Source organism: Salvelinus namaycush, chromosome 4 (genome assembly GCF_016432855.1).
Source record: "Salvelinus namaycush isolate Seneca chromosome 4, SaNama_1.0, whole genome shotgun sequence".
Taxonomy (NCBI): domain Eukaryota; kingdom Metazoa; phylum Chordata; class Actinopteri; order Salmoniformes; family Salmonidae; genus Salvelinus; species Salvelinus namaycush.
Genome location: NC_052310.1, coordinates 20,160,333 through 20,172,402, shown reverse-complemented (window position 1 = coordinate 20,172,402; position 12,070 = coordinate 20,160,333). Strand labels below are relative to the sequence as shown.

At 44.2% G+C, this 12,070-nt stretch overlaps 1 protein-coding gene across 1 annotated transcript in view; it reads right to left on the bottom strand.

The window, feature by feature from the left end:
* The window catches only part of LOC120045516 (rho-related GTP-binding protein RhoN-like), a 50,516-nt gene that overhangs the window by 2,043 nt on the left and 36,403 nt on the right, over window positions 1-12,070 (bottom strand). The window contains exons 3-4 of the mRNA XM_038990419.1: window positions 8,951-9,060; window positions 4,323-4,457 (exon numbers count right to left, since the gene is read on the bottom strand). Coding sequence (XP_038846347.1) covers window positions 4,323-4,457; window positions 8,951-9,060 — 245 coding nt within the window. The remainder of the gene's footprint in view (window positions 1-4,322; window positions 4,458-8,950; window positions 9,061-12,070) is intronic.

Sequence of the window (12,070 nt, the reverse complement as noted above, 5' to 3'; positions counted from 1 at the left end):
CACGGCCGAATGTGATACAGCCTGGATTCAAACCAGGAACTGTAGTGATGCCTCTTGCACTGAGATGCAGTGCCTTAGAACGCTGTGCCACTCAGGAGCTGGGGTGTAGAGCATAGCCTGAAGGTAGGGAGGGGCAGTTCCTCTTGCTGCTCCATAGGCAAGTACCATGGTCTTGTAGTGGATGCGAGCTTCGACTGGAAGCCAGTGGAATATCCGGATGAGCGAGGTGACATGGGAGAACTTGGTGGGCTGCAGCATTCTGGATAAGTTGTAGGGGTTTGATGAAACAGGTGGGGAGACCAGCCAACAGTGAGTTGCTGTAGTCCAGACGGGAAATGACAAGTGCCTGGATTAAGACCTGTGCCACTTCCTGTGTGAGGTAGGGTCGTACTCTACGGATGTTGTAAGGATGAACATGCAGGAGCGAGTAACTGCTTTGATGTTTGCAGAGGACGACAGAGTGTTGTCCAGGGTCATGCCAAGGTTCTTTGCACTCTGGGAAGGGGACACCGTGTAGTTGACAACCGTGATGGAGAGGTCTTGGAGCGGGCGGGCTTTCCACGTGAGGTAGAGCAGCTCCGATCTTGTTGAGCTTGAGGTGATGGACCGACATCCAAGCAGAGATACTTGCTAGGCACGCAAAGATGCATGTCGCCACCTGGGTGTCAGAAGGGGGAAGGAGAAAAGTAGTTGAGTGTCATCGGCATAACAATGATAGGAGAGAGCATGTGAGGATATGACGGAGCTGAGTCACTTCGTGTATAGAGAGAAGAGGAGAGGGCCTACACCTTAGCCCTGGGGGACACCAGTACTGAGAGTACGTGGTGCAGACACAGATCCTCTCCACGTCATCACGTCACCTGGTAGAATACATGCCATGTTCCATTCCCCAGCCAGATACACATCAGTATAATGATTATTATATCTCTGCAATATGTCCTACTATGAGTCCGTTGTGAGAATTCATTCATACAGAAGGAAACGGGCAACATTTAAGTCTCTGTTTTGACCCTAAGCAGATTATGGCAGAAGTCGTCGGGTTCATCCGCGATTCACCCTTGTGACGAGCGGATTCCTTTGGGATTGAATTGGACAGCGAGTTGTAAGTCTTAAATTGCTGGCAGTTGATTTGCATTACAGGCAGCGGTGCCCTTTGATCGAGGCTCTTTGAGGACAGCGAGCGAGTTCTGAGCTCAGAGTGTTTTGAGGAGCTTCAGTTAAGACGGAGGAAATCGAGCAAAGTGACATTAACGTAACCTGATAACCGGTCCCTCCTGATTGGCAACTCAATTGGGTTGGCTCAATGAAATTGGTTTCATGATTACATTTGTTTTTTAGTTTTTTTTTTTTCATGATCTTAGTAACGGTTTCATAAGCAGTTTGATGATCTTAATATTGTTTTTTTTTTTGTCTGCGTTGTTACTGTTTCCCGTCGTGTGTCTGCTCTGCTGTAATTGACTGGCATGCCAAGGACATTTCTTCCTAAGCTCCTCTCTGGAGAAAATAGGGATGTGAATTAGTGTTTAAAGAATTGTCAACTCGTAAATAACATTAACATGAAAATAGGCCATTAAAATTCACAGCCTCCCGAGTCAGCCTCCCGTCAGCCTCCCGTCAGTCCGTCTCTCGCTGTTATTGCCTGAGGACATTGAAACAAAACAATTAAATTGTTCCACTTAGTGTTTGTCTCACTCCCTGGTTCCAACTCTTTTAGGCTCTGTACTGAATGCTTTCGTATTTGAGAAACTAAATGGCATTTTCAGAACTGGAATACTGTGTACATATTAGGACATACAGTTATGTTAATGCACAGTAGGTGCCCTTAGTACAAAAAAAAGTGTGTTTTAGGTTACCTCTATGCCGAGTTAGAGTTTTATGTATTGGAACATATCAGAATGTTAATGCTACGTTAGATGAACGGTCTGAGAACGGTAGCTAGTAGAAGTGGGCTAACGGGAGTGAAGAAGTACCTTAACATGCTGTACCCTGTCTGGGCACGTGAAATATTCAGTGTGTTCCAGCTAAACTCAGCAAAAAAAGAAACGTCCCCTTTTCAGGACCCTGTCTTTCAAAGATAATTCGTAAAAATCCAAATAACTTCACAGATCTTCATTGTAAAAGGTTTAAACACTGTTTCCCATGCTTGTTCAATGACCCATAAACAATTAATGAACATGCACCTGTGGAACGGTTGCTAAGACATTAACAGCTTACAGACGGTAGGCAATTAAGGTCACAGTTATGAAAACTTAGGACACTAAAGAGGCCTTTCTACTGACTCTGAAAAACACCAAAAGAAAGATGCCCAGGGTCCCTGCTCATCTGCGTGAACGTGCCTTAGACATGCTGCAAGGAGGCATGAGGACTACAGATGTGGCCAGGGCAATAAATTGCAATGTCCATACTGTGAGACCCCTAAGACAGCGCTACAGGGAGACAGGACAGACAGCTGATCGTCCTCGCAGTGGCAGATCACGTGTAACAACACCTGCACAGGATCGGTACATCCAAACATCACACCTGCGGGACAGGTACAGGATGGCTACAACAACTGCCTGAGTTACACCAGGAAGGCACAATCCCTCCATCAGTGCCCAGACTGTCCGCAATAGGCTGAGAGAGGCTGGACTGAGGGCTTGTAGGCCTGTCGTAAGGCAGGTCCTCACCAGACATCACCGGCAACAATGTCGCCTATGGGCACAAACCCACCGTTGCTGGACCAGACAGGACTGGCAAAATGTGCTCTTCACTGACGAGTCGCGGTTTTGTCTCGCATGGGGTGATGGTCGGATTCGTGTTTATTGTCGAAGGAATGAGCATTACACCGAGGCCTGTACTCTGGAGCGGGATCGATTTGGAGGTGGAGGGTCCGTCATGGTCTGGGGCGGTGTGTCACAGCATCATCGGACTGAGCTTGTTGTCATTGCAGGCAATCTCAACGCTGTTACAGAGAAGACATTCTCCTCCCTCATGTGGTACCCTTCCTGCAGGCTCATCCTGACATGATCCTCCAGCATGACAATGCCACCAGCCATACTGCTCGTTCTGTGCGTGATTTTCTGCAAGTCGGTGTTCTGCCATGGCCAGCAAAGAGCCCGGATCTCAATCCCATTGAGCACGTCTGGGGACCTGTTGGATCGGAGGGTGAGGGCTAGGGCCATTCCCCCCACAAATGTCTGGGAACTTGCAGGTGCCTTGGTAGAAGAGTGAGGTAACATCTCACAGCAAGAACTGGCAAATCTGGTGCAGTCCATGAGGAGGAGATGCACTGCAGCACTTAATGCAGCTGGTGGCCACACCAGATACTGACTGTTACTTTTGATTTTGACCCCCCCTTTGTTCAGGGACACATTATTCCATTTCTGTTAGTAACATGTCTGTGGAAATTGTTCCGTTTATGTCTCATTTGTTGAATCTTGTTATGTTCATACAAATATTTTACACATGTTAAGTTTGCTGAAAATAAACGCAGTTGACAGTGAGAGGACGTTTCTTTTTTTTTGCTGAGTTTAGGTGCTTTTAGGTGTTTTGCCATAGCTACTGGAATGTCTGCATTAGGGCATCACAGATAGCCTGAGCCATGCAAATGTCTGTGCCGTAGCTTCGTGCGTGCGCGAGCTCTTGCATGTGTGTGGGCTGTGAAAGAGCAGTTGTGCACACATGTTTACACAGTGTGGTCAGGTACATATCAACAAGTTTATACCGTAGAAGTATGTCTGTTTGTGCTTTAACCTGTTGGACTGATCATGCCAGGTGTATCTATCTGCTTACACTGGGAACACACCCGAGAACAGCTCTACAACTTTACTGACGACCAACCCGAAAAGGAGAGAAACAACAGGCATAATGTAGGTAAGAGCAGTGAACAAAAAATACATGTTTTTTTAAATACAAAAGTAGAGCAATGTTTCCAGAACAGTGTGTCACATTATCACATTGGCTACATCCCAAATGGCACCCTATTCCCTTATTATCAGGACCCATAGGGACCCCATTTGGGACGCCATAGTCCCCAATGTACTCATAGTTCATAGCTAAAGTTCTGCCAAGAAATAGCCTCACGTTTTATTTGATGTGTTATTATTATGTCATGACAATGTTCTGAAGGTGTTATGCCATCGCAGTTTTACAAGTTAACAGCTACTGGCATTGCCATACATTTTTCACCTCACACTCGGCTAAAGCGTACTGATTGCTATGATATTGTCCTTTTACATTGTCCTTCCAGCACAGTTCCAGGGACTACAATGGATGCGTTACCAGACCAGCACAGTACAGCTTGGCATGGATTGCCTCAGTAGTGAGAAACAGTCAGTCCTGACCTGTTCATGAGTGACGGGGATGAGTCGGAGTTTGGACAGCTCTCTCAGCACGTTGAGGTCCGTCCGCATGTCCAGCTTACAGCCCACCAATACCACCTTGGCGTTAGGACAGAACTCCTGCGTCTCCCCCTGCCACTGAGGAAGAAGAGGAAGAAACTAGTCAGAACCGAGCGCCACAGGTGAGCACCAATATCCAAAGCATATCTATTTTAAATATACGAAACTTGGAGAAGATATATGTTTCTCTTTCAGTTAATATATCCATACAATGTAAATAACATTATCACCACAATAACTCAATGGCCATTGAAATGACACACTGTCCATTGAAACAAGTTGTCAAATGACAACTGAAGAATTGAACGGAGCACGAGTTCTGTCCGCTATGAGCTCACAGCTACAGTAACCACAACCCCATCCAGACAACACTCCCTCAGAGTTCCATCAGAAAGAATAACAACACACATTATGAAGCAGACAAGTCTCCAAGTCTATAGACGAGTCTCAATGTCGACATGTCACACTCTGTACTGGGTAGCTATTCTCCCTACTGTCTGTCTCTCTCTCACTCACCCTATATCTCTGACTGCTTACAATATCGCTTCACATTATCCGTTGAATGATACCTCTCTGTTTCTACTCAATACAAACAATGCCTTTCTTGTAGACGTATGTCTACGTTTTCTACTCGATACAAACAGTGCCTTTCTTGTAGACGTACGTCTACGTTTTCTACTCGATACAAACAGTGCCTTTCTTGTAGACGACCGTCCACGTGATTATGGCCTCTGTTCATTAGTGTTAGTCATCATGTGCTGTTGTCTTCGATAAGGGCTTTCTGTTGAAGACGTACTGGTGAATCAATGAACGCGACCTAGACAAGTCACAAGGGCCAAGAGGCAGGGTCATTGTGTTTATATACTGAATAGAAATATAAACGCAACGTGCAACAATTGAATTGATCTTACTGAGTTGCAGTTCATATGAGGAAATTAGTCGATTGAAATAAATTCATTAGGCCCTAATCTATGGATTTCACATGACTGGCAATACAGATATGCATATGTTGGTCACAGATACCATTAAAAAAAATGGGCCTCATGATCTCGTCACGATATTTTTGTGCATTCAAATTGCCATCGATAAAATGCTATTTTTTTCATAGTCCGTAGCTTATGCCTGCCCATACCATAACCCCACCGCCACCATGGGGCACTCTGCTCACAACATTGACATCAGCAAACCGCTCACCCACACAACGGCATCCACGTGATCTGCGGTTGTGAGGCCAGTTGGACGTACTGCCAAATTCTCTAAAACAATGTTGGAGGAGGCTTATGGTGGAGAAATTAACATTCAATTCTCTGGCAACAGCTCTGGTGGACATTCCTGCTGTCAGCATGCCAATTGCAAGCATTGTGTTGTGTGACACAACTGCACATTTTAGAGTGGCCTTTTATTGTCCACAGCACAAGGTGCACCTGTGTAATGATCATGCTCTTTAATCAGCTTCTTGATATGCCACACCTGTCAGGTGGATGGATTATTTTGGGAAAGGAGAATTGCTCAGGGAATTAACAGGGATGTAAAACACATTTGTGCACAAAATTTGAGAGAAATAAGCTTTTTGTGCATATGGAACATTTTTGGGATCTTTTATTTCAGCTCATGAAACATGGGACCAACACTTTACATGTTGCGTATATATTTTTGTCCAGTATATAAGGTTAGGCAAAGCCAAACAACAGAGAGTGAATAACAGACAAAGAGCAGAGTGAATTGTCCATTTTCATTTCGAAGGAGAATTTCGAAGGAGAATGGTTAATGACAGAAATGATTGGTGATGATTGGTGATGTTAAACAATGATATGTACTGAAGATAACATTTTACAAATTGTACTTAAAGCCCCTCTAACGGTAGTTTCACTTCCTCATTCCAGTAAATGTTTTGTAGGCAGTATTTCCTTATTACGTAACTATTAGGACATGTTCCCAAGGCCAGTTGGAAAATGTCTGACCAGTGTGTGTCTCATTCCATGTATTACATTATTACTCTTAACATGTGTTATTTGCTTCAATAACATTTCAATCAAATCTAGGCCTATGCTCTGCTTCAATAACATTATCTGATTCCCGGTAGTAGTACAGCTGAGCCACTGGTTGATCAAACAGGAGATTACAGCACACACAGCCAACAGGTCTATTACATAAGCAGCATGTATTATACATGCTAGTTGGATATAGTCTTTGTTTCTAGCCCCCGAGTGATGTGATGTGTGTGTGTGTGTGTGTGTGTGTGTGTGTGTGTGTGTGTGTGTGTGTGTGACTATGGGAGATACAAGATGATCTGTACTGTACTGAGGTCTGGGAGGAAGCCTGAGGTCTGGGTGCGACAGCTGCCACATCATACTCTCAAGAGTCTCCAGTTGCTTTTTCGATTCTCACCCAAAGTGTTCATTCCCCCCCGTCCCCCCTCTCAAAGATACAAAAGCATTAGATTAGTGAGGGGAAATTAACGAGGGCACACTTCGGGGAGAAGGGAACAAAATGGGAATTGGGCTCCATTTTCACCCTGGGAAAACCGATCCCATCATAGGATCCCACAGGGAGGGAGGGGAGGACATGGAGGACAAGGGGGTAGAGTTAAGGAGAGGAAAGAAAGAGTGGAAGAGATAGAAGGATGTTGCCAGATACAGAGGAAGGTTTGAGGTCACACAGAAATGCTGTGTGAAGAAAGCAGGAAGCTATACAGTGACAAGACAGAATCACTGATTAGTAATACAAAATCACTGATACCATGTGTCCTCACTTAACACTCGTCACTTAGACATGCTCTGGTACTTTGGCGAATAAGAAAGTATTTTCTAAACCTCCTGCTTTGGGCTGGATGTGTCAATGTGAAGTTCATACAGGCATAATCTATGAGCAGAATTACGGTTTCACCTCAATTAGCCACGAAATCCCTAGTTTGAAAGCCACTGTTGCATTTCAGTGACAGCTAGCAAGAGGCCTGCCCAGCATTATCCAATGAGGTTGCAGGGCGGGCTCAAAGGCTCAGTGGACACAGCAGAGAGCGAGAGAGCAAGGACATGGTGCACATATGTAACGTAGTACGCAATGTTCGGGGACAACTTTTGGCTCGTGAGTGCTACTTTCAGAACTACTGACTAAAAAGTATACAAAAGTACCAAAAAATGTCTTTAACATTTTAATACTTAAAGGAAAATTCTATCCAAAAAACGATATTTTTGTATTTGCTTCATTAGTCCATTGTTGATATAGTCACAAAAGCATTTGCATGCCAGCAATCAAGTTTTCAAGATGTATAACTTTACAGAAATACAGCCGGTGTGATGCATTTTGCATCATAGTTTTCCTATAACACTTGAGTGGAATTTATTGTTGAGACAGCTTTTGTTTGGCTTCAGTGGTATGAAAGATTTGACCCCTATGTCAAATAGAAGCACTTGGCACTTGAAATATCACAGGGGGTCAAGAGCCCATTTCTGGAGGACTATTGTGAGAGGGGTGTATTCAACGCCCACCCTTGGCCTGTTGGTAAGAGATTAGCAAGGCATCTATTTAGGGTCACAGGTCAAGTGAGCCCTCAAGAGCCCCAAGTGGACCTCTATCAGAATTTGGGGTACCCCCGCCCACTCCTTCGGTTTTGTCTCGTGACTCAAAGAGTGGGGAATTTTATCTCTGAATGGCGATGCTGATGATGTCATGGGTGAGCGATGGGCTTGACATTAGGAATGTCCACTCCACCCAGTCAAAGGCATTCCTTGCCCACACAACTGATGTTCGCTATACACTATAAACAACAAAGTCTTTATCATTCAAACAAAATGTGTAGACCTGTAGGTCCCAAATGGTGTGGCTTTGTGGCTCAAAGAAAGACTTCCACCAGAGAGTTCCACCAATTAGAAACCACCGAGGCTAGGACTTTGGGAAACAATGCCAAACTTCTCCCTCTTATTAAGTAAATGCATATTTTTTTTTTGAAGAAGGCTGGGACAATGGATGGATTACACCTCATTTTGTGAGAAAATGACCTCAAAAAGGCCATAACGTTAGCTTCTAACCTTCGGTGGAACATTACCTAAGGGTCTGTGATAAGCCTGCATGCTTGAAAAAATATATATATATATTTGTTCATTCCTGTCTCGGCTAGGTTGTTCTCACAAGCAGTGTCTCTTTTATATGTAGTCCTTACTGTTCTAAAAGGAGCTCTAGGATCATTTGAGATAAGGGATCATCAACTACGGAGCCTCGAGGTTAGAGCTTTGGGACAGTAACCGAAAGGTTGCTGGTTTGAATACCGGAGCCGAAAACATAAAACAATAATAATAATCTCAATCATTTCAAATCTTGCTCACATTTGTATACGATCACCTGTCGGAGTAGATTTCCAAAATTAAAATCACTTGGAGCTGATTTCCTGTTGTTTTTACAGTCTTTTATGTCCAACAATGAAGAGGAAAAAAATTCAATGCTCTGAAACATTTGAGGGCCAAATAAAACCACCCACTGGCCAAATTCGGGCCGCCAGTTGGCGAACCCTGTTTGATATAATATTTTATTGAACTGAAGCACAGACACGTGGCTTTGCTTCGTAGCTCACTGACCTTCTTCAGCACACTATCCAGTGTCTCGGGGCGGCTGATGTCGAAACAGATGAGCACAGCGTCAGCGTCGGGATAGGCTAGCGGCCGCACATTGTTGTAGTAGGACGAGCCTGTGGACAAACGACAACACACAACACGTCATTCCCTTTGAATATCCAAATATGAAAAGACATATATCATGGAACATAAATATTTTTAGGTAAGCAAGCTATGCATGTTTAGCTTACACATTGCTGTGTGAAATAATGTTGTTTTTGACCCACCTAAAAAACAACTTCACTATCATGATTGCTTCAGACATTTGTTATGTGGTGGGGGTGGCTCGCCGCACTTATGTGTAACCTTGCTCAAGACCTGACAACTCCCAGATCTAATGTCAAGGCTTTAGTTTATGGTTACAACTGTGTAAACACTCCTTTTTGATGGAGCGTTCAACAGAATTGACACCCTGTATTTCGGTATGGCGTTTGTCAGGGGGCTCTCTCTGAACTGACCATTGTGACCGGTGTGTGTGTGTGTGTGTGTGTGTGTGTGTGTGTGTGTGTGTGTGTGTGTGTGTGTGTGTGTGTGTGTGTGTGTGTGTGTGTGTGTGTGTGTGTGTGTGTGTTTCAAGTTTCAAAGTTTATTCACCATGTCCAACAGGTGTAAAACAGTACGGTGAAATTCATACCTTCAGAGCTCTTTCCCAACAATGTAATGGTCATCCTAATAATAATAATATACAGTGCCTTCAGAAAGTATTCATACCCTTTGACTTATTCCACATGTTGTTGTGTTACAGCCTGAATTAAAAATGTATTAAATAGATTTTCTTTCCGCACATACGCTATCGTTCAAAAGTTTGGGGTCACTTAGAAATGTCCTTGTTTTTGAAAGAAAAGCACATTTTCTTCCATTAAAATAACATCAAATTGATCAGAAATACAGTGTAGACATTGTTAATGTTGTAAATGACTATTGTTGCTGGAAACTGACTGATTTTTAATGGAATATATTCATAGCCGTACAGAGGCCTATTATCAGCAACCATCACTCCTGTGTTCCAATGGCACGTTGTGTTAGCTAATCCAAGTTCATCATTTTAAAAGGCTAATTGATCATTAGAAAACCCTTTTGCAATTATGTTAACACAGCCGAAAACTGTTGTGCTGATTAAAGAAGCAATAAAACTGGCCTTTTTAGACTAGTTGAGTATCTGGAGCATCAGCATTGGTGGGTTCGATTCCAGACTCAAAATGGCCAGAAACAAAGAACTTTCTTCTGAAACTCATCAGTCTATTCTTGTTCTGAGAAATGAAGGCTATTCTATGCGAGAAATTGCCAAGAAACTTAAGATCTCGTACAAAGCTGTGTACTACTCCCTTCACAGAACAGCACAAACTGTCTCTAACCAGAATAGAAAGAGAAGTGGGAGGCCCCGGCGCACAACTGAGCAAGAGGACAAGTACATTAGAGTGTCTAGTTTGAGAAACAGACGCCTCACAAGTCCCCAACTGTCAGCTTCATTAAATAGTACCTGCAAAACACCAGTCTCAACGTCAACAGTGAAAAGGCGACTCTGGGATGCTGGCCTTCTAGGCAGAGTTGCAAAGAAAAAGCCATATCTCAGACTGGCCAATAAAAAAAAAGATCAAGATGGGCAAAAGAACACAGACACTAGAGGAATTCTGCCTAGAAGGCCAGCATCCCAGAGTCGCCTCTTCACTGTTCACCATGCTCAATGGGATAGTCAATGTCAGCTATTATTATAATTTATTTTTTTCATCTACCAATAGGTGCTCTTCTTTGCAAGACATTCGAAAACCTCCCTGGTCTTTGTGGTTGAATCTGTGTTTGAAATTCACTGCTCGACTGAGGGACCTTGCAGATAATTGTATATGTGGGGTACAGAGAGGAGTTAATCATAAAAAAATCACGTTAAACACTATTATTGCACACTGAGTGAGTCAATGCAACTTTTTAATTGACTTATTAAGCAACTTTTTACTCCTGAACTTGCTTTCCATTAGAAAAGGGTTGAAGATTTGACTCAATAGATTTCAGCTTTTTATTTCTTATGAATTCATAAACATAAAAAAAAAAAAAACATGTTTACACTGACATTATGGGGTATTGTGTGTAGAAGCGTGAAAAATAATCATTTAATGCATTTTGAATTCAGGCTGTAACACAACATGTATTTCCTGGATGGCTGGGAGCTCGCCCCCAGTAATGCGCTGGGCCGTCTGCACCACCTCTGTAGGGCCATCCGGTCAGGGGCAGTGCAGTTGCTATACCAGACGGTGATACAACCAGTCAGGATGCTTTCAATGGTGCAGCTGTAAAAGTTCCTGAGGATCTGAGGGGCCATGCCATATCGTTTCAGCCTCTTGAGGGAGAAGAGGCGTTGCTGTGCCACCTTCATGACTGTTCTGGTGTGAGGGGACCGTATTAGGTCCTCAGTGACGTGGACACCGAGGAACTTGAAGCTCTTGACCCTCTCCTCTGAGGCTCTGTGGATATGGATGGGATTGTGCACCCCCTGTGCTTCCTGTGGTCCACGATCAGCTCCTTGGTCTTGCTGACGTTGAGGGAGAGGTTGTTGTCCTGGCACCACACTGCCAGTTCTCTGACCACCTCCTTGTAGGCTGTCTCATCGCCATTGGTGATCAGGCATACCACCGTTGTATTGTCAGCAAACTTGATGATAAAGTTGGAGTTGTGTGTGGCCACACAATCATGGGTAAACTGGGAGTACAGTAGGGGGCAAAGCATACACCCCTGTGGGGCCCCCGCTTTGCAGGTCAGTGTGGTGGAGGTGCTGTTGCCTACTCTCACCACCTGGGGTCAGTCAGCCCGTCAGGATGTCCAGGATCCAGTTGCAGAGTGAGGTGTTCAGTCCCAGGGTCCTGAGCTTGGTAACAAGCTTGGAGGGCACTATGGTGTTGAACACTGAGCTGTAGTCAGTGAACAGCATTCTGAATGTGTGTGTGTCTATCTCTGTCTGTGTGGGACCTGTGTGACCTATATGTGGGGGTACTAGGGGCCACATTCCTGTGCTGAACTGAATGTGTGGGGGACAATCCCCCCTCCACTGCCCCTATTGTAACCCCCACTGTGTCCTTTGTCACCACTGCACAA